Source organism: Kogia breviceps, chromosome 5, assembly GCF_026419965.1.
Source record: "Kogia breviceps isolate mKogBre1 chromosome 5, mKogBre1 haplotype 1, whole genome shotgun sequence".
Classification (NCBI taxonomy): Eukaryota; Metazoa; Chordata; class Mammalia; order Artiodactyla; family Physeteridae; genus Kogia; species Kogia breviceps.
Genome location: NC_081314.1, coordinates 52,137,978 through 52,160,725, shown reverse-complemented (window position 1 = coordinate 52,160,725; position 22,748 = coordinate 52,137,978). Strand labels below are relative to the sequence as shown.

General features: G+C 42.0%; 1 protein-coding gene across 8 annotated transcripts in view; it reads left to right on the top strand.

Annotated features, from left to right (window-relative positions):
* The window catches only part of GOLIM4 (golgi integral membrane protein 4), a 77,306-nt gene that overhangs the window by 31,469 nt on the left and 23,089 nt on the right, over positions 1–22,748 (top strand). For 5 of the 8 annotated variants that reach the window (XM_059063649.2, XM_067033957.1, XM_067033952.1 and 2 more), the window contains exons 2-7: positions 12,687–12,761; positions 14,043–14,092; positions 15,723–15,776; positions 17,321–17,471; positions 21,532–21,614; positions 22,457–22,540. In XM_059063649.2, the coding sequence (XP_058919632.1) occupies positions 12,687–12,761; positions 14,043–14,092; positions 15,723–15,776; positions 17,321–17,471; positions 21,532–21,614; positions 22,457–22,540 (497 nt within the window). The remainder of the gene's footprint in view (positions 1–12,686; positions 12,762–14,042; positions 14,093–15,722; positions 15,777–17,320; positions 17,472–21,531; positions 21,615–22,456; positions 22,541–22,748) is intronic. The other 3 variants (XM_067033955.1, XM_067033954.1, XM_067033956.1) reach the window with 1 other exon arrangement.

Sequence of the window (22,748 nt, the reverse complement as noted above, 5' to 3'; positions counted from 1 at the left end):
CTCTCAAGCATTAAACGTGTCCAACGTGGGATGCAGGGTGTGGGATGCCCTGCCCCCGCCCACAGAGCTCCCCACTGTCCTCCTTGGTCCTTGACCCTCCTTTCACGCAGTAGCATAAGCCGGAAATCTTTGCACCATCCTTGGATCCACTTTTGTAACGTACTTGGAGTCAGTCACTGAGGCATTTTGCATTTACTGCTTAAATACATTTTGCTTCTGTGCATTCCCCTCCCTCCATCAATGATTACGGCATATACTTGAATATTATAAAGCTAGATTCCCTTCCCCCTGCAAAACTACTCCTCAGGAAAGAGGGGGTCTCGTTGTACTGGAGTGAGCATAAAGCCTCTGCTATTTCTGGGAGCTCTCCCAATTGCTTTATTTTAAACCACAGAGCACTGTGTGAGGGAGACACGTTGGCCCAAAATGGCCTCGTTTAATGCGACTAGATATTTATGAAGGGCACCTGACAAAAATCTTCTTTTTGGTTTTAAAGGATGTGGCAGCATTTAAGATAGTGTGGGTATTTAGTCCCAGGAATGTGATCTCACAATGGTAAATGCAAAATACCTTTATAAATAAGCCTTTTCACTACCCTCCGCCCCCCTGCAAAAACAAAACAAAACAAAAACACTCCCAATACGTTCAGGAGTTAGGGCTGCCGAAAGCTTGCATCTGCACCTCCAAGACAAATGGAGATGTCAGCTATCCTAATTTTTACCAAATATATGTGACTTAGGACATTTCCAGTGACCACAGCAGACAGAGATTCCACTAATGCTGTATTCCAGTGAAGATGGGTATGCTTCAGAAAACTGTCAGAGGACTAAAATGCTGACCTGAGGTGAAGCAGACGCAGATGTCAGACATGCCTTTGAAGGGTTTGAATCAAATTGGGGAGACGCGGATGGAGGGACAAAAGCGACCTATCTAAATGCTTTATAGTTCACTATTAATTTCACTTATGTAACTGAAAATAACAAAGACCGTGATCTTATGTAAACACTTGTACACTCAGAAAAGTACATGAATCTTAGGTATGCAGCTCAGTGAATTATCACAAAGCAGACAGTGTGGAATCAGACCAGGAATCAGACAGTTACCGGCACCCAAAAATGAGCCCTCCTGCGCTCTTCCAGGAACTGCCTGTCCACCTCCCACCGCCAACAGGCACGGTGTGAACAGGCCCTTCCTCCTCTCACCACGGACTAGTTTCGCTGAGTTTTGAATTTTCTGTAAGTAGACTCATTCAGCAAGCGCCACTTTGCTGTCTGGCTTCTTTCCTCAACATTATGTTTGTGAAACTCACATGTTGCTTCATTCGGTTTCTCCACGTTGCTGAGTGGTATTTCATTTTATGAACAACCACACCTTATCCTTTCTCCAGTGATAGATGTTTGTGTTGTTTCCAGTTGGGGAGGGTTGTGAAGAGTCTCGTTCTTCTGAGTCTCCTCTGTGACTTCTGGTGAGTGACTGCATGCCAGCATTTTCTTGGGTACCTATGTGGGAGTGGGATTATACAGACCGCACAGGATACCCCTCATCAGCTCTGACGGGTGCTGGCAAACAGGTTTCTGAAGTGGTTGTACCAAGCTCCATGCCCATCAACAAGGTAGGAGGGTGCCTTTCTCCATATGCTTGCAAGCTCGGTACTTTCTTTTTTATTTTAGTCATCTTGATGGGAGAATAGTGGTATTACGTTATGATTTTAACTTGATTTCCCTGATGACTTAACCCAGCTGACCACTTTTTCAGATATTTAACCACCATTAGGATATCCTTAGGTGCCTGTTCATATTCTTATTCACTCCCCACTCATTTTCACTTCTCTAAAATTTTGTATATTCCAGTTGGAAAAGAAATCAACTTTTTTTTTTTTTTTTTTTTGCGGTACGCAAAAAAAAAAAAAAAAAAAAGCACTGTTGTAAAAAGCAACAACAGTAAAAAGCACTGTTGTGGCCTCTCCCGTTGCGGAGCACAGGCTCCAGACATGTAGGCTCAGCGGCCATGGCCCACGGGCCCAGCCGCTCTGCGGCACGTAGGATCTTCCCAGACCGGGGCACGAACCCATGTCTCCTGCATCGGCGGGCGGACTCTCAACCACTGCGCCAGCAGGGAAGCCCCAATTTTTTTTAAATTGGATTATCTTATTAGCAAAACTGGAGATCATCTTGTATTGGGGCAATATGGAAGTTATTGAGGTGACCTCTTAACTGATCCATCACCCTCTGCTCTCTCTCAGATCCTCTCCTCCATCTTCCGTACTACCCATAAAGTTATTTTCTATACGCAGATCTGATCAAGTCAATTGTAGCCCTATCCCATTCATTCTCTCCCCTCCCTGATTACCTACCTTCCTATCGACGCTGTGCTAAACAGTGTTTCCAGAACTCCCCTTTGAAAGGTCATGGGGAACAGGAGTTGGGCTGGTTCGAGGCACGCTTGCTAAATATTCAGATTATCAAGGCTCGTCCCTGGAAATTCTGATTCAGTAGCTGCCAGTGGGGCCCCAGGATTCTGTGTGATGAACAAACACTCCAGGTTATTCTTATTTTCAGGGAAGTTTGAGGAATACTGCAAACAGGTTGATTTTGTTTTTGCCTCAGTGCTCTTACATGTTCTCTGTCCACTGTCTGGGTTATTCTCCTCCATTGGAAGGAAACGTCCACACAAATGTTGCCTCTGGGAATCTAGATTGACTCCTGCAGGCTGAGTAAATCACTCTGTAGTCAATGAAGTCTTACTCCCGATCTTCCTCGTAAACCTAGTCCACGTGGCCTTCCCCATCTCAGCTGATTATATGCACTGGTTTTACCTTCAGTTTAAATTCAGAATTGGCTGCAGCTTGCACACGGTCCTATTCTCCCGTTACACTTGGGCCTGCGTGACTGCAGAAGCCTGCTAATAACTAGCTTTCCCGCTTGCATCTTGCACCCATGTGGTCAGAGTGATCATTATTTTAAAATCTAAGTTAACATCACATGTTCCTGCTCAAAATGCTCCAGTGGCTCCCCATTTCTCTCAGAGTAAAAGCCAAGTCTTCATGAGGTCCTACAAGACCCATCTCCATCTACCCCCGTCCCCACCTTCACCCTTTGACCTTCTAGTCTCACTCTGCCTCAGTTATTCTGGCCTCCCTGCTTTTCTTAGAACATCCCAGGTATGGTTGCACTGTAGGGCTTTTGCACTTCCTGTTCTTTCTATCTGGAACACTTGCCCTGAGGCGTCTGTAGTACTAACTCCTTCACCACGTTTTTCAAGTGTTGGCTCAAACATCTCCTTCTCAGTGAATCCTGTCTTGACCACCCTATTTAAAAGTGAAACCTGAGCCATCCTTCCCACAACTCCAATCTCTTATACTCCGTTCTTTTCTCCCCATGGCATTCACTAACTTCTAGTGTACTCTTAATTATGTATATCATTTACATCTTTCTGCAGAATATGAGTTCCCCAAAGGCAATATTTTCTACTGTTGTGTTCACAATATATTCTCAAGTATCAGAACAATGCCTGGCATATAATAAATGTTCAGTGAATATTTGTTTGATTTGTAGAATGTAATATTCAGGATGCAATAGAGAAGAGGCCTTACCTAGTATCTCTTTATAAGCCAGGTTTTTTATGAAGCCTTTTCCAAGATATGTTGCATACCTTAACTTTTTTTTTTTTTTTTTTTGTCGGCACGTGGGTCTCTCACTGTTGTGGCCTCTCCCGTTGCAGAGCACAGGCTCCGGACGCGCAGGCTTAGCGGCCATGGCTCACGGGCCCAGCCGCTCCGCGGCATGTGGGATCTTCCCGGACCCGGGCACGAACCCGTGTTCCCTGCATCGGCAGGCGGATTCTCAACCACTGCGCCACCAGGGAAGCCCCATATACCTTCACATTTTGAAGTGAAAAGTTGACGCTGGCAATTTGGATGAAGATGGGGTTGCTTGTGTACTGCTTCGCTGGTTTGAAGGAGAAGCCCAGCTCATGCTCCCTGAGTTATGTGTATTCTCTGAGATACAGGTTTATACAACAGGGTTGATACTTGAGTCCTGGATTTTAGGTTTTTCTCTAAAAAATGCCAGCAAAGATGCTGGCATTACTTGAAGTGTCCATAGAGGCAGGTTTCCATGAAGAAATCACATAACTTAAGAAAATTAAATGTCTTTTATGTTTGGTTCAAGCACATCGATTTTGAAAAGTTTGTGCATAAATTCTTAGTCCCATTATAGAACCAATGTGCTTTTGCCTATTTTAGCCCATCTGAAGGTCATTCTTATATACCCTTGCATCAGTTTTGGGTGACCAGAAACCTAATCCTCTCTCTCATGCATTATTTCTTGAAATGCTGTGATGCAGTCCAGCTGAAATCTGATTGCTAGATAAGCATATTACTCTAGAGAGTCTATTTATATACATCTGATTTTAGAATAACTTTTACTTCTATTACTGTAAATTCGTAAGTTTCTAATATATACGCATATGTACTTATTCATGACTTTGAGAACGTAACTTTTACTTTGTTGAGTCCCGTATTTTCATGGGACAGGAGGATAATTTTTCTCTTAGCTTACCAAGAGATTATATGTAAAAATCTGCTGGCTCAGCAGGCCATTCTGTCATCCTGGCTTACCTAACCTTTGGTGATCTCTAATTGTCTTCTTACTGTTTTAACTGTGTTAGCCTCCTCTCACAACCCAAATTTGTTGATTAGAAGCTTTTTATAAGAGTAATGCCTGTACTTTAGTGTCTCCCAAGTGTCTCCCAAGGGGCCTGGAATACTGCTGGTGCTATGATAGCTCTGAGCAGCTAAGAGTAGAATTATTTCATGAGGAGTGAATAGATTTCCTCTAATAATAAGAATGATTATTAGTAGCTCACCACTTGAAAGAATGCCAAGAAGCAGACTTGTGTGAAGACATATATCTTAAGTCAGCTAATATAATACTTGTTTGAAAAAGCCAAATCTCAATTAGATAGTGTCATGAGGGAAAGCCTTCGAATAGTTTTATCCAAAATAAGAAAGGCAGTTAGGCACCAATTCAAATCATGGTTAAAATTCCATTTAAATGACTTCATAGGGCTTCCCTGGTGGCGCAGTGGTTGAGAATCCGCCTGCCGATGCAGGGGACGCGGGTTTGTGCCCCGGTCCGGGAAGATCCCACATGCCGCGGAGCGGCTTGGCCCGTGAGCCATGGCCGCTGAGCCTGTGCGTCCGGAGCCTGCGCTCCGCAACGGGAGAGGCCACAACAGTGAGAGGCCTGCGTACCACCAAAAAAAAAAAAATAAGACTTCATAAACTGTATGCATTGGCAAACTTAAAAATAGACACTTCGTGAACTATTATAGGAACTTTATTGTGCAGTAAAAAAAAAAAAAAAAAAAAAATACAGCAATTGCCATGAAGTAGAAAAATACCTAATCAGACTGTCCTCTTTTTCTGTCAGCATTCTGAAAACTTCTATATTTCAGGGCTGTGATTTAACAAATGCTAATCTTATGAGACCATACATCAACAGATAAATTTATATTTAATCTCTATTCTGTTATCTGTCTATTCTCTGGGATATGTGAGTACTAATGAGCCAACAAATATGGAAATTCAGTTAAAAATGCTGGGACTTAAAGGATGGCAGGCAAATGAGGAAGAGAATGAAATATCTTCTAAATGGCATTCATTTATTTCACAAGTATTGAATACGACTAGATATGAGGAGCTGGGGGATTGGAACTGAAGTGGTAGTGAGGGTTGGGTATATAGAAGAGAAGGGAAGAGGAGCTAGCCTGTCCCAGCCTTCGTGGCACACCTGGTTCATTCATTCATTCATTATCTGTTGAATGCCTCTAACTCACTGTAACAGGGATACAACACTGAAATGAATCAAACCAGAAATTCTTGCCCTGACTGAGCTTATATTCTAGTGAGATAGAAAGGCAGTAAATAAGGCCCCCCAAAGTAAAAAATTCAGTAGAAAGAGTTAAGGACTAAGGAGAAAAATGAAGTGGGGAGGGAGCCTGGAATTGTTGAGGGTGGGAAGCAGGTGGTAGTCTTAGATAGGTTGTCCAGGAAAGGATCTGATGAGAAGGGATCTTTCTAGTAAAGATCTGAGGGAAGTGAGGGAGCTAGTCGCACAGCTGCCTGGAGGAGGGGCCGCGGGGCTGCCAGGAAGAGGCAATGTGAGGTGCTGAAGTGAGAGCTCACCTCGCATGTTCAGGGAATAATGAGAAGGCCGCTGTGGCTGGAGCAGGATGGACGACGGGGTGAAGCCTTGTGAGGGCTGTGGGTTTCGCCCGAGGCCTGACGGGAAGCCATTGGGAGGTTTTGCCCCCAGGCCTGCAATGTGACCAAGGGAACGAACCGTAATTCAATTCAGCCGTCAGTGGTCGAGCAGACGGGAAAAGCTGAATCGTACTGGAAGTTGTAAAACCGGAATGGGGTGAGAAGCCAAAGCTGGACTTAATGGCTTAGGAGTTACCTGTGAGAAAAACGCTCCATGAGTCAGGAGGATGGGGCGGACTTTGTGGAAAGAGTGGGGTGGAGACACCAAAGAAGAGCCTTAGGGGTGCCTTTGCCCACTCACGGGGGCTGGAGGGGGATCCGGTGTGATCCTCAAAATGGTAGTAGGTGTCCCCCTTCTTTTGTCTTTTTACTTGTTTTATATGGGTTGTTTTCTAAGAAGGTCTTTGGTATTCTTTCTCAGACTTCTTCTGAGGTGAAATTATGAAAGAAGGAAGGAAAGATACTTGGAAAACTGTATCTACGATGTTGTCTTCATGTTAATTACCAGCTCATTGTGCAGCGGAGGAGGTGGGTGGGCAAGTGGCTGGCCTCCAGCCCACTTCTGGCCAGTTAGAACCACAGTTGAGAACTGTTCGTAAAGACATAATAAGTATCTATGATTTTAGGCCTAAAAAACCCAAATAAACCAAAACCTCGAGTATTATCTTCTGAGAACTATAGTGATTTCAGTTTATTTTCTTTTTTTGTCATCTCTCTTGCTATCCTACTTAAATATCTTCAGCCACAATTATCAAAACACAAATTTGCTCATTTTAATTTTTATCACCTGTAAAATGATAAAGGTACTCGCAAATCAGTGTTTTCACAAGTTGAATTGTGTGCCTTTCATACCAAGACTCAGTTGTGTGTTTTTTTAAAGTAAAGATAAAACCGTGTGTTGTCGTCAGGACTGAAAGCAAAATTTCACAGGCCGTTGCTTCTGCCAAAGAAACCTTGCCCTCTCTTGGCTTAAGGTGTTAAAACACTTAGCAGTGTTTTCTGTCTAATTTTAAACTGTTGTTTTCTAATTCTGAATTGGAGCAGTTTGTCATAGATGAAATGTCGTAGATATATATTTTACCCCTAATTGGATGCAGGCACCTAATTTCTCTGTGCCTTTCGGATGGAAGTCAGAGTTAAAATGGAAAATTGCTCTCGGAAGCTGGCATATTTTTAAACACTTGAGTGAGTTAAGGGGGGAATAAAAACTCTTTCCACCCTTGACTGCATGGAAAAAAACTCCTTGTCAGTAAGCAGGGGAGATGATGAGTATTGTGGATTTTCATCTTTCTCTCACGAGTTCTTATGATTCACATCCTATCCCTGTTGTAGTGTTGGTCTGCATTAACGATCTCGAATGCTGAGATTGAACCATTATTTTTATACTTATTTTTTCTTGAATCTGATGGGTGCTTTGGGAATATTAATTATATACCTTTTTTGTTGCAAAGGTTCTAGCAGTTTGGTTTCATCTTGACTGATGCCCTTGACTTCAGAGTATAAATAGAAAAAGAGATAGGTGACAGGGATTGATTAGCAATCCTCCATCTAAGCAAAACAGTAAACCTATCTAGATAAATCACCAGCCCCAAAGCCTGGAGAATGCATGCTAAAGAATTAAGGGGTGTGTGTGTGTGTGTGTGTGTGTGTGTGTGTGTGTGTGTGTGTGTGTGTGTGTTTAATTGATAGGGAAATTTTCTAGAAGAGCCACAAGAACACAAAGATTCTATCTGGTCCACTTTGCTGTTCTTTAATTTTTATTAGAAAATAGGCTTATAGGTTTTACTAAGCTATTAGAATGATTATTCGCAACGCTTCACCCTTTTTAAGGGATTTTTTTTTTTTTTTAAGTAACCGGAAACTGAGATCAGTATTTCATTGCTGTTTCAAGTCTCTCTCTCAATATATATGTGTATTACTTTGTTATTATTAGACTTTTAATTGTAGGGTTGAAAGAGCTCAGGGAATCACCTGATTCATCCTCTGGCACTTTGAAGCCATCACAGATAGCTGAAAAAATATTTTAGTATTTTTCTGGCATTTACTCTGTGCCCTGCCATGTTTGAAGCACTTCACGTAAATTAACTCGTTTAGCCCTGACATCCACCCAAAGGGATGGGCACTGTTTTTATTCCCATGTACCATATAAGGAAACTGAAGCACAAAGAAGTTCAGCAACTCTCCCCATACGGAATGGATCTGGGACTTGAACCCAGACACCAGAATCTGTGCTCTCGACCTTTACGAACCGCCTGCCTCTTTCCTTCTCCCATTCTTTCTAGAGTTTCCAATTCTAAGGGTTAATTTTTACTCTCACTCTCCTTTACCTAACGTGGTTTCCTCAGCCTATAGTTTAAGGTTCCTTTTCGGTTTGGGTGGTTTTTTTTCCTTTTTCTGAGCACTTCTCCAGCTTTCCGTCAGTCACTGCTGCTCCATTCTCTCACCTTCCTCCTCGGCGATATTCTCAACCCTCAAACCATTTCTGAATTCTTAGGTTATATATCAGGACTAGAAGCTGGTGGCTGTCATAATGACCAATTCTGAGTAAGATAATAGTACAGTTACCTCTCAGTTCCTCATGTATAGCCTCTATTCCTGTTTACCACATCTTTTTTCTGCTGCATTTGCAAAAGTACGTTATTCATGCCTTAGGTCATGCTATGAGTGATGCCATTTTATGGATTTGTGAATAGTCTCAGATTTCCCCAGACCTCTGGATGTGGACTGTAATCCATAAACATGCTCTCCTCTTTGTGGACATTGTATAGCATCTCTTTCGGTGATTTAGGAAAGTTTCTAACTGTGTATCCTAGGATCTTCTAGCTCTTGAGACACGCTGCTCTTAAGATGTCGAAGGTGTAAATCCCCATTATACATACAATTGTCAAAGACAGTTTGGTCGATGGGGACTTTGGACCAGCCATTGGCACATTATCCTCCTGGCTGAATCGCAGGGAAGAGAGTAAAGCACGGAGCACCGTCTCCCCTGCCCCCCACATAGAGCGCTCCTCACCCCAGTCCCCACACCCCCACTCCGCTAGGTGGAATCTAGTGGACCCTCCGCCCTTATTGAAGATGAAATCCTGCAGATGAGTTTTCTGCTGCCTAAACCAAAGGTAAGCATTCCGCCGTCACCAAGTGCCACATGATGTTGAGTGACTGCTGCCCTATTTTATTAAGTCAGGAAGAATTTCACAGGATTACAAGTTGTAACTACAACGTTTGCCGCCATCCTTACCCTTCCATGATAATAGTTAACATCTAGAGTCTGAGGTGGCGGGGGATGGTGGGGAGCAGTCCCCCACATATGTTTTCTTGGCTGTGCTGCTGCTGGGTTTTGTTGTTGTTGTTATCTTGGGGGTTGCTAGGCTGGATTGTCTCTGCATAATGGTCCTGACCTCCACTCAGGAGCCCCCTAGACTCAGGACCCCTGCTGCCACTTTTGACTCCATTAGAGCAAGATCATGACTACTTTGCCTGTTGACCCGTCTTTGAAAGTGATGTACATGCTTGCTGAAATTGTCTGTAATATGTCCAGTTAGTGCACCCAGATTCCCTATTACCTGGCATGTTTATGTTCCTGTGACCTTCTTGCCAGACCGTGGGAACTTTGGCCAGTGGATTGGAGATGAGGGAGTGTTTTTCCTTCCAGCTGGGGAGCTTAGGTGTTCCCATGGCATCTTGTTCTTGCCTGTGTATATCATGATAACATTGTAATTTATCTATTCCCCTGTGAGCCTCCACTACCTGACGGAAATTCTCAAAGACTATGGGCAGGCAGTTCTGGGTCTGGCTTGGTGAGGCTCCACAGCACTAGTCTTTGTTTTCCCTCCCTCGTTCCAAATGCCATTCAAGATGGGAGTGTTATTAGTACCAATCCAAGGAACCTCTTGGTTTTAATAGGCTTTCAGGAATTGGCCGAGAGACTTATATACTGTACACCTATATGGTTGAAAAAAGTCTAATTTCTCAACAATGGACTTGGAACCAAGCTTTTTGGAACACAGCTGCCTTTAGTCCAATTTCGACACCTCTGTGTCTTTGTCCCTGTGATGTCTTCCAGCAGTGCCTTTCTCCTGTGGTGCTCCATCTACCAAATTGTTCTTCACTCCCAAAGCCAGCCAAGAGACTGTCGCCTCTGAGAATCTCCCCTCACTCCTCCCATCCAGAGCTCACTCCTCCCATCCAGAGCTCACCCCTCTCTTTCACTGGGCTTTTATCACACCACATGCATTTAGCTCTAATTATTTATTTATTTATTTATTTATTTATTTATTTTTTGCGGTATGCGGGCCTCTCACTGCTGTGGCCTCTCCCGTTGCGGGGCACAGGCTCCGGACGCGCAGGCCCAGCGGCCATGGCTCACGGGCTTAGTTGCTCCGCGGCATGTGGGATCTTCCCGGACCAGGGCACGAACCCGTGTCTCCTGCATCGGCAGGCGGACTCTCAACCACTGTGCCACCAGGGAAGCCCTAGCTCTAATTATTTAAAATTACCTAGTCTGTCTCCTGTGTTGGACTAGAGCTTCTTGAGGCCAAGGCACATGTCTATTCGTTTTGCATTTCTACTCATAATATGGTGCCAGGTACATCGCAGCAGCTCAATAACTGTGGAGTTGGATTAGATCCCTTTGTAATAATAGCACCGGGGGAGGGGGAGGGATCATCTGGTGAATAGAATAGGAACCCAAGTGGAGAAGGGGAATGGAGCAGGTCATTATTTCAATGACGAATGGGAGGCTGAATTGAGGGGGAAGATGAGTTTGGGGCAGTCATGCCGTCAGGGGACGACACCATACCAGCTTGGGTGGTGGCAGGCCTTCTTGGAGTTCTGGACTGAGGTGTTAGCAGAGGTGGGAGAAGAGCTAGGGGCTGTGGGATTCGTAGATGGAGCCCTGGGAATGGCAGGTTTCTATGGGACACCAAGATGAGAGATGCAGTGTTGGGACAAAAGGGGAAGGACCCTGGAGATGATGGGCGTGTTGGAAGGAGCACAGAGATAGCTGGTAACTGGCAGGGGGAGCAGTGGGGAAGGGGCGGGGGGAGGGACGGGGCAGGGCTCCATCAGCAACAAGCAGATGTCAGGGAGGGGAGTTGCTGCGACCATGGCAACTTTAGGCAGCCAGCAGTGTCAGGCAGTTGTATGCACTGGACGGAGTCAGTGACTGGTGATTGAATTGTATCTTAGGTAGTCATGGGGAGCTAGGGTTGGTAAAAGAACCAAGTGACAGGCTTGGCTGAGCTTGCAGGGAATGAGATCATTTGTGACCATAATGCTGAACAAACAGGATTAGAGGGCGCGTCAGAAACATAACTTTGTGCTCTCCTCCTCTCCCCTATTCCAACCACTCTGCGGAGCTGGGTTTTCTGTCCCTGCATGAAATCTAAGACAGACTTCACTACTTTACAGCTTCTCTCAGATCAAAAAAAAAAAAAAAATCTTTCAGTAACTTTTATCCATAAACACAGTCTTGGTTTAGTAAGGATCATGTCTGGTCTAGTCCAGTGTAGTAATACATATTTTTTTCATTTAAAGGTAAAGCTTTTCCCACTCTTGCAGCTCCTGTTTGCTGTAGATGTGAAGGCTGTAGTGGGGGAGAGAGTCCCGATGGGCTGCTGCCTATTTTCCCCCTAACACATCTGCTCTCTCTCCTCCACTAATCAGGCAGCTCCAGCTACCTCGGAGTAGATGGGAGAGGTGGGGTTGGTAAAGTGCAGGAAGGTCCTACAGCAGGACATCAGTTTGCCTTGGGTTTCCTGCCATGGCAGATGTAAACCTGACTTGTTCCTTTGTGGGAACTTGTATAGGTTCTTTAGTGGGGAGAGTCTCTCCCTCCTTCATCTCTGTGGCTATCTTACCTAAGTTTTTCCTGACATGTCGGAATCCACCTCTTCTTTCAGCAAACCTTAGTATGCTGCTGAGGTTTCCTCACCCACCCAGGCATCTTTAACTGAGACTCACTCAGCTCATGTTGACTTGGCAGTACTTATGGGATATCTGGGTGGAAATCCTCTCCTAACACCTGAGAGAGAGGTGGGGGCTGGACACACAGATGCGAGGGTAAATGCTGTGTCGATTTTGGCTGAAGTCGTGAGCGTGGACACGCTTGTCCAGGAAGAGACCTGGAACTTCACACAGACTCATATTCTAGAAGCAGGAGGACAAGTAGCTGGCCAAGAAGGTGGAAGCCTCTTCCAGAGTGTTGGTTTTACAGAGGGGCAGACTACATAGGAGTCAGCCCAGAATTATGTCTATTATTGTTTCCATCTTTTACCAAGAATGTGGAACTTAAAATGCATACATTTTCATTTTAATTGTGAAAGGACTCTAAACTGTCTTCTTCCTGTTTTGAAAATTGATATTAATTTTACCTTAGAATTTCTAATTCTTTGAAGATAAGTTTTAACTTTTTTTTTTCCAGTTGTGTATGAACACAGATCAAGATTAGAGAAATCCTTGCAAAAGGAAAGACTTGAACATAAGAAAGCGAAGGAAGGTAAATAAATAATGTAATTTGTGTTCTGTGTTTTTATCATACTCTTCTTTGAAGCATCACATACTTGCTTTACTATTTTTTTTTGCTAAGAAATTTTTCAAATCACCCAAAGTCAGTTTTATTTGGTGGATGGAGAAGGAGATACCAAGCAATATGCTATACATTGTGTGACAAAATAATTCCTGATCAAGACTAGATTTAGAATCTTTCATTCAATTGGTGCCACTTTGAGGTCATTCATATATTGGTTATATGTGTTGCTTCGGAAATAACATACAGTTTTTCTTTGAATATTATCAATGCACACGTTACTAACACCTGAAACTTCCGTCCACAGGCATCCAGGAAAGTAACAGCATGCATTGTCCAGAATATGACAAACGTTATATAAACATATATGTATACATGTACATTTAGAACGTAATGAATTGATCTTATTGTACGATGTCTTTTAGGTTATACACCTGTTTTCATCTTGTGGTAAAGGCTTTATTGGCACAACTGATTGGTTTGGTTTGAAAAATTAACATTTAGCACAGGTATTAGGCAATGCTGTTGATTTTTATCAGAGTTTTTCTATTAAGCGTGGAGCTTATACAGGTTGTGATTTGAAATTGCCTGCATTCTATTTTTATTTATTCATTTTTTTGGTAAATCTTGAGATTGAAGTGAGGTGTTCTGTCTGATTACCTTGGTGTGAGGTAGAAGGAGGGAGAACAGAGGAGGGCAGTGTAGGCTAGGATGTTTTACTGAGATGTTTAAGATCATTAAAATGCTTTGATAGGATTTGGATTTCCCTTGTCTTCAAAAGTAGAGTGATTTTATAGAGCCATCTAGTGGATAATAAAGCTTTAAGAGCATTAAAGCTGGTTTCCACGGCTTGATTTCCTTTTCAGGTCCTGAATGATTTTCGTGCGCCATCTAGTGGCTGGCAATAAATCATCTGTGTCCTTAGGTGCACTTCATGGTTTTTTTCTCCTTAATTTCAAGGACAGTTCATCACCGAGTACACATTCTAAATGCACTTTTAATCAGTTGGTTATAGTGTGTATTTGTTGATACAAGATTCACAACTTAAAGGTAAAGAGGAAAATTATGTAACAGTTTTTTTCAACTCTTTCTAAAGCATTAAAAGACAAAGTATATAAGTCACCAAGTAGTTTGTTTTAAACCTGAAACATTTTTTAGGTCTGAGTAAAGTACACCTATGCTCTTTTAGATGTCTAAAAATGCCACAGTGAATAAACTTATACTCTATTTTCTCCATTTTGTATTTTCTAGATTTTCTGGTTTATAAATTAGAAGCACAAGAAACACTAAATAAGGGAAGGGTGAGTTTTTTTTTTCTCCCTTAATTTTTTATTTCACAAAACTTGAAAGGGGGAAATATAGTCGCAAAACCTTTTACTCTGTTGATCATTAGAATTGAAGGGCTGAAATACATTTCCCTGCCTCCCTCCTTCCCTCCCTCCCTTCTTCTCTCCTTTCCTTCCTTCCTTGCCAAGAGATTCTCAGAGGAAGACCTAAAAACTGTTCTTTTAAAACCTACCTTCCTTTGTTTATCACATTACTGTGATAGTGATATATTGGAAATAGCCTTAATGTTCAACCATAAAGAGATATTTTTATTCACTTTTTTATTCATTTGTAGTCTCTCTTTTCTATGGAATGTGATATTTATTTTAATTTGCCTTTGCACGACGTTACTGTCACTTGCATAAACATTGCTGTGTAATGTCTGACAGGGCACCTGGCCTAGAGTTACCATGTTCAAAAACATTTGTGGAACAAATGAATACATAAATGATATTGGCAGTTTAAAAAGTTTTTAAGTCCAAATTAACTGGAGAAAAACAAGTTTTTCTCTTACTCTAAGAAAAATATGTAAGCATTGGTTGAATAAAGCATTGACGTTTTGGGGTATTAAAACTGAGAAGAGTCTGTTCCTTGAATAGCTAGGAGGCTGTTGGCTTTCAACTCTTACCTGCTTTTAAAAGCCCTAGCCAGAATTGTGTGTGTTCTGTTGCGCAATTTGTAATGTAACTTATTACACATTAAAATGGTAAAGTAACAAAATAAAATGATAAAGCAAAAATGCAGTTCATTTTAGAAGCTGCAAGAATATGAAAGAAAGAAAGAATTGAGGCTGTGCTTGTACCGGTGACAGGTAAAGCAAGGAGTGGGGCACATAAGATAGAACAACACAGCAGCCTGGGGAGAGAAAACTTTCAGGTGGTTTGTGGTTTGCACACTGGTTATGGTTGCCCAGGACTGGACTTGTGTGAGGTCCAAATGTGAAGATGCTCCACTGGCACACAGAGACACACTCCTGGAGCGCGTGCTTCAGCCATAGGTGTAGGCTCACGTTTTGGTCCTGGCTCTGCTACTAAAGGAAATGTTTGCCCTGGCCTGCTCCTTAGCCTTTCTGTTTCTCACTCTATGAGTTGGAGTCTAGTTGGGGTAAAGTCACGTATGTAGAATTTCTTACCCACTGAAGCTCAAGGCAGGAAAGTGCCTTTTCTCTCCCTTCCTGGAAGCCATGCGAAGCTTGTGAGGCCTGGTTTATCTCCTTTTCCCCTTGGAGCACCCGGCACAATATATCAGCCATATGCGGTGCTGCATCTCAGGACAAGTTCCCCGGTGCCTCTGGCCTCAGTTTTTCTTCTCAATATGAGGGTGGAAGTAAATCACCTCCAAGGGCCCTGTCAAGCTGCTGTTTCATAATTCCATGTCCTGATTTTTCATTATTAAAATCTAGCAAACTTAGAGGAATGTGAAAACTTCATTTCTGCTATTAAGTAAAGAGATGGCCTCAGAATTGTCCTGTTTTGAGCTTAGAGTTCATTTTCACTTAACACAAGTGAAATGAGTGAAATCCTTCCATTAAGACCTTTAAGCTCTGGTTAGCAAAAGAGCCAAATTCGTTATTTTTGTGTTAACTGTTTGCTTTTCAATTTACAGCAAGATTCTAATAGCAGGTACAGCGCATTGAATGTCCAACATCAGATGTTAAAGGTGAGTAATTTAAAGTTGTTCTTCGTGAGTGAATCAAAGGATTAACTAAGTAACTTAAGTGATCAAGGAAAGTTTACAGAAAGTTGATTTGTATTGTGATATGGTATATTAAAGTCATTTCTGGCTAAAAATGATACATAATTTTAATGCTCCATCATGTTTATCACCTGATTACAAAGAACATATTTAGCTCATTACACATTTTTATAAATCAGGCTCTCTGTTCACCTAATTTTTAATTTTGTTCTCTGTCCTTTAAGGATTTTTGTTTGTTTTTAAAATCTAATTTCTTAGAGTGGTTTTTCTTAGATATTTTCTTTTATCTTAGTGTGCTGGAGGCAGTAGAAGTATTAAAATGCCGCCTTCCTATTACTAATGTGTAATAAGTGTTCTGCCTACCACAGGAGCACAGTTTATGTTTAAAGATTCTCCTTCCTTGGTTCTTGGATAAAACTCATTATTGTGTCAGGAAAATTGAAAAAAAGAGAGAGAGAGAGATGCATTATTTCTTTTCAGGCCAGAAGAGATGAGCAGCAGACATTATGCCACCCTGCACAGCAGGGAAAAAAAACCACACCACTGTCTCCAGCCCCTACCCCCCAGCTTTTTGTTTGGTATTATCTTTTCTCCTATATCAGTAGAGCATATGCTTTTTATTAAAACCAGCATCTTTCCTATTATCAAGAAAGCAATACATGAATTAAAGCAATACCACTCTTTCACATTAAGCATTTGGAGACTGTAGAATTTATCTAGATTGTGATTACAGTATTATAATCAGGAGTAATATAAGTAAGAATTATTCTATAAACAATCGATTTATTACTTCCCCCAAACGGAAAAACGTCTCCCCCCCCCGCCCCTTCTTTAAACTGGGTTATCAGGAAGGCTGAAAATCAAAGAAAGGAAATAAAAAATATTGCTGGGAAAACATCAGATTGAAAGAGGCAGTCTAGAGTATCCACGGAGGGGTAATTTTTTCGTTAGCTTTACCCTGTTACCGCAGTAACTTTTGAGTCCCTGGGAATTTCCCCAAATCCCTTCCTTTTCCATCTGTCATGCAAACTTCCAACTTCTTGTTGTTCCCATTAATGTTAAAAATTCAGGAGAAGGGGCTTCCCTGGTGGTGCAGTGGTTGAGAGTCCACCTGCCAATGCAGGGGACACGGGTTCGTGCCCCGGTCCAGGAGGATCCCACATGCCACGGAGTGGCTGGGCCTGTGAGCCATGGCCGCTGAGCCTGCGCGTCCGGAGCCTGTGCTCCGCAACAGGAGAGGCCACAACAGTGAGAGGTCCGAGTACCGCCAAAAAAAAAAAAAAATTTCAGGAGAAAATTATTTTTGGCCATGATCCCAAACTATTCATTTGGAATGGAAGGGAAATGGACAGGAGCTGCACAAATTCAAAGCACTCTGAGGAAAATGAAGCCTACTTCTTCATTTGTGCTTACTTTCTTTCTGGCAAGAGAAAGGCTACGCTATCGAGAGACAGATTCTGATATAATTTAGAGAATGTACATCCCTGCTAAAGTTTTCATCTTTGCAGAGTCAACATGAGGAGCTAAAGAAACAGCACAGCGACTTGGAAGAGGAGCACCGCAAGCAAGGAGAAGACTTCAGTAGGACATTTAATGACCACAAGCAGAGATACCTGCAGCTGCAGCAAGAGAAAGAACAAGAGCTTTCTAAGCTAAAAGGTATTTGGAAACCTAATTAGTCAGTGTGCATGGAAATGAATAGTCATATTAATGTTTGAATAGAACAATAGACTTTTGTTTTATTTTGTTTGTTGCTTGGTGATTGATTACCTTACATGTGGTTCTTTACCAGTTACTTCTTACTTCTTTATGAAGTTTCACACTTATACTTATCTCTTTGGGTTTGTTTGGGTCTCTTTAGGGAAACAGAATAGAATACTTAGTGTTTCTCAACGGGGCACATTGGCCATGTTGGGCAAGACAGTTCTCTTTTTATGTGTGTTGTGAGACATTTAGCATCTCTGACCCCACCCACAAAATGCCATCAATGCTTCCCAGTTACAGTGATGCATTTCCAGATCTCCACAGCGGCATAAAGACTCCCTGTTGATCGCTAATAGTAGCTTCAAAAAGCTCAGGCTCTGGAGTCAGACTGCCCTGGTGAATCTTGGCCTCTTCAATGACTAGTTTATATATGACCACAGGCAAGTTGTGTAGTGTAAACCGTCCTCATCTGTAAAAGCGGGATATTCATAAAAAGTATCAACCTTGTAGAGTTGTTATGAGGATTACATTATGCAGAGCACCTAGAACAGTTACTGGTATATGGTAGACCTTCAATCTATGTTAACCACCATCAGCATCAGCATCAGGTATTTTCATAGTAATATGGAGCAAAATATATCACTTCTAAGTACATGTGAGTTCTGGAAAAGGGCAATAGCATATTTTACAATCACCTATCCAGGTACTAAATAAGTCTGAAGTGTGAGATTTGGTTTAAAAACGTACATGGTGCTTGCAGAAACATGGGTAAAATCCTGGTGCTTGCAAAAACACAGGTGAAATCCTGGTGCTTTGCAAAAACACGGGTGAAATCCTGGTGCTTGCAAAAACAGGTGAAATCCTGGTGCTTTGCAAAAACACAGATGAAGAACAATTTCCTGGTTTTATATAAAATGTCATCATAGAAAGAAACCATGTGAAGGGTCCTTTGGACTTTTCTGTACTTTTTTTTTGCAGTGCTTTGTCTCGAAGTATTCCAAAATAATAGGCTAATAACAGTATTCCAAAATAATAGGAATACTTTGTCTGTAAGTATTCCAAAAAGACACCTGGGAGTTAAATAGCCACTGAGGCAGTTTACAAAGGGTTGAGGTGGTCTTGATGGAGCCAGATGTCAGCGGATGATACCCAAGAGATGTAGACATGTAGGGGCCGTGGCTTGTTGGTGGTGAACCAGGTGGTGAGGAGTCAGTAAGATAACAAAATAGAGAAAGGAAGAGCCTAAACACTGAAAGCCCTTACAAAGGTGGTAAAAGGAAGAGAGAACCAGAAGACTCCAGTGTGCAGACAGCACTTGCCACCCTGGGGATGCTACACCTTTGTGTGGTGAAGGAGGACATTTGACTTGTAGGATCCACTGTTCAGCATTTTCAAACCTGAGCCAAGCTGAGGAAATATATTTAATTATATTGATATGAAGGAGATCCATTAAGGAGTGAGAAGTAAAATTTTCTAGGTGTCTGACCTTGGCATGCTTTACATAATTTAGTTCATTCAATTTTAATAATAGCCCTAAAAAGCATATTATCGTGTGTCTACTCTATAGTTACTCCTTTCTTTGAAACCAAGTCCATGTATAGTAAAATTTTAACAAGAAATCAGAACCATGGAAAATAGGAGGATACTTGTCTGTAAGTTCTGCATACTCAGATAGTTCAAGCCTGATGGCTGGTCTGAGCTTCCTGGAACCCAGAACAAAAGGAGAAATACAGTAAGTGATAGGGCCCTTGTCATCAGAAGAGAGAATCTACCAATACGTTGGTGGGTGAGAGAGCAATAGGGACAGAGATGGAGACAGAGGGCGAGAGAGAGAGAGAGAGAGAGAGAGAAAACAGTATTTTTGATATCAATTAATTATTGGAAGAAGTTTCTCAGAGAGACTTCAAACAACTTAATGTGACAGTGCCTTTGATGACACTTTTGATAAGTGATTTTCACATCAGCACTTTTGTTTGATTATGGTCCCTGATAGTAAATTAAAGATAGACGCATCGTGATAGACGCGGGTCTGTAGCGGCAAACCTATGACGTGTGTACTCTGAGTAGTCTTTGGCAGATTACTATGACACGAGGAGGAGGGAGTTTACAATTTAGAATATGGATAGCTATGAGCTGATAGCATATAAACTTAGATGATTATTCTTCCCATTATCGTTATAATAATAGCTGACACTTAACAAATGTTTTCCATGTGCCAGTACTGGGGGAAATTCTTTGTACAGGTATCTTATTTAAGTCTCATAACAACCTGCAAGACAGGCATTATATTTAGTCTAATTTAACAAGTGAAGAAATTGAGGCCTGCTAAAGTTAGGTAGCTTGCTCAGGGTCACACAGCAAGGGCACAGGAGACACCGTCATTAAGGTTATGAACTGAATTCCTTTAAAAGCCAGCCGAGTTCGGGTATTTTAAGTGCATGTGTGCCTGTGTGTAGACTGAAGGCCCATCCAGCTGATGACACACTTGTGGTCCTCTTCAATTGCCACAGAGTTCTGTTTTGACCTTTGAGAAAATCCAGTATGACATGTAGGTGGACAACCCAACCACTAGCCACATTTCCCACCTTGTTCTTTTTTTTTTTTTTTTTTTTTTTGCGGTACGCAGGCCTCTCACTGTTGTGGCCTCTCCCGTTGCGGAGCACAGGCTCCGGACGCGCAGGCTCAGCGGCCATGGCTCATGGGCCTAGCCACTCTAAGGCCCAGCCGACCCGCGGCATGTGGGATCCTCCCGGATCGGGGCACGAACCCGTGTCCCCTGCATCGGCAGGCGGACTCTCAACCACTGCGCCACCAGGGAAGCCCCTCCCACCTTGTTCTTGATCTCTCCCCAAACCCAGTCACGAAGCCAGTGCCCAGGGATCAAGCAGGGACTCTAGTGCAGTGAAAGTGGACAGAAAGTATGAGGCGGGATGGTGACTGGAACTTTCCTTCTGTGCTGAGGGCCACCCTGGAGACATAAAGTTCTGCCTGCAGCAAGTGGCTGCCACTTTGGGGACGGTTTGCCCAACATAGTGCAGGTCCACACCTGCTGCTGTCCCAACATAATTCTTAACAGCACCCCTTTCACCCTCAACAGTATCTCCCGTTGGAAATGAGTCATTATGGTCATGCAGCCACCATTTAACTTCTGCTGAGTGCTGTCACATGAGAACTGGCCTAATGTTGCCAGAATCTTATTAGACCCAGATTCTTGATTTTTAAATGGTGACAGCTCTTCAAATGTGTAGGCCAACACTGCAGGGGCCAAAAAAAATGTTTGTGTGTTGGATTTGGCCCAAGCGCTGCCAGTTCATAACATCCAGATACTGAAAATGTGGGAAAATTAGCAAGAGGTCGTTCCCCAAACAGTGGAGCTTATGGTTCAGGAGGTTTTAAGACTTCACTCTGATTGCTACAGTCTCACATGGTAGCCCTGGAAAGAACTGTCCTATAGCTATTGGAGGGAGAATTTGGATCAGTCAAGAACTCAATGGTGGGAGAAAGAAAATATATTTAGAATTTTTGAGCAGATGGGCTGTCTCTCTGTGTCTTATTTATTTCTTGAGTTGCTTTTGTAACTGAAATACCTTTGGGGGACTGTGGAAATTATTCATGCTATGAGAAATGTGTTTTTGCTTTTTGATAGCCCTGTTTTTAATTTGTGAAGAGATCAAAATCTTAGATGACCCCTACCCATTACATTTCATTCCTAAGGGTTTGCTTATTAACAGAAACATTTCATTTTTAGCACAGGAGTAATTAAAAATCCTTAACTTCTACAATGTGTAGCTTGTTTAAGTGTATTTAAACCACTGAACCAGATTGTATTGGGTTGTCCAGCTGAATCCATGCCGCATCCCAAAATGGTATAGGTTTTGTTGATTTGGAGTATTGTACTGTCAAAGTTCAAAACAATCCTAGAAAAAGTTATGTGAGGCTTTAGATGTGAAAATAATAGAATCAAGAGCCCAAAAGGCCCAGGGCTTTACGCATGATTTTCCTCTTTCTAAAATAGAATCCGTGTACAATTTGAGAGAAGAGAACAGACAGCTGAGGAGAGCGCATCAGGACATGCACACACAGCTGCAAGATGTCAAGGTAAAAAAAAAAAAAAAAAAACCCAGCATTTGACTGTTTAGTGTTTGCCTGCTTCACTTTGTAGAGTGACCTTAAAAGTTGTTCCCTATTTGACATGCTTTACAATGCACACTGTTATTTTGGGCTTTGCATAAACCGGACCAGGCCCAATACTTTTACCACTTCTGTATCATAAGCTAAACGATGATCTGGAAATCCCAACATTTCCATTAGTACTGAAATGATTCTTTTGCTAGATGGTTCAATATTAATAAGCTTTTTTTTTTTGGTGATATAGAAATACCTTTAATATCTTAAGTGAAAAATAAGTACATGAAGTAGAATGCAGGCTATTATGATAGCTATATACAATTATGTAGAGAAGACCGAAAGGAAACATATAAAATCATTTGTAACTTATTTAAGGATAGTGGGATTATATATTTCCCCATCTGTTTTTCAAATATTCTGCACTATTGTTATCATGTTTTAATAATAAAAATGTTAATTCAGATATTATTAATAATATTTTCCACTTATTTCCAGTATGGCTGTAATGTTGCAGGTTTGTTAGATTAATACGCTTTTTATTTACAAAGGTTTATTAATAATGAGAGGTATTTTTCTTTGTGTGTTGATTTCACTGTAAGTGATCGTGATATTTGGTAGCACATTTTAGATTGTGGAATACTACATTAATCATAGTCTTCCCTCTACAAAGATTTTGGAACTTAACAAATACTGCAGAAACAAACAAACAAAGCAGCAAGCAAGCAGCATCTGGGTGCTCATGCCACCGTCTGCCCAAGAGGAGTTTGTCCTAGAATGTTAAAACTCAACCTGTAAAATTCTTTTCTGTGTAGCAACAGCATAAGAATTTACTCTCCGAGCATGAACAACTTGTAGTGACTTTGGAAGACCACAAGAGTGCACTAGCTGCCGCACAGGTTAGAAGGGTAGCGGCCTCTCTGGGTTCTTTCTAAGTCTGCTTAACATTTCTGAATTCCTCTGTGCGTGTAGTCTCTTAAAGGCCAGGCTTCACTGAGTTCCTTAGGACAGAGCTTTCCTGATCCTGAAGATCATGCATGCTTTCAAAACTCGATCAAGAGAATATTAAATAAACTTTTGATTTTTTTTTTTTTTTTTTTTGCACTG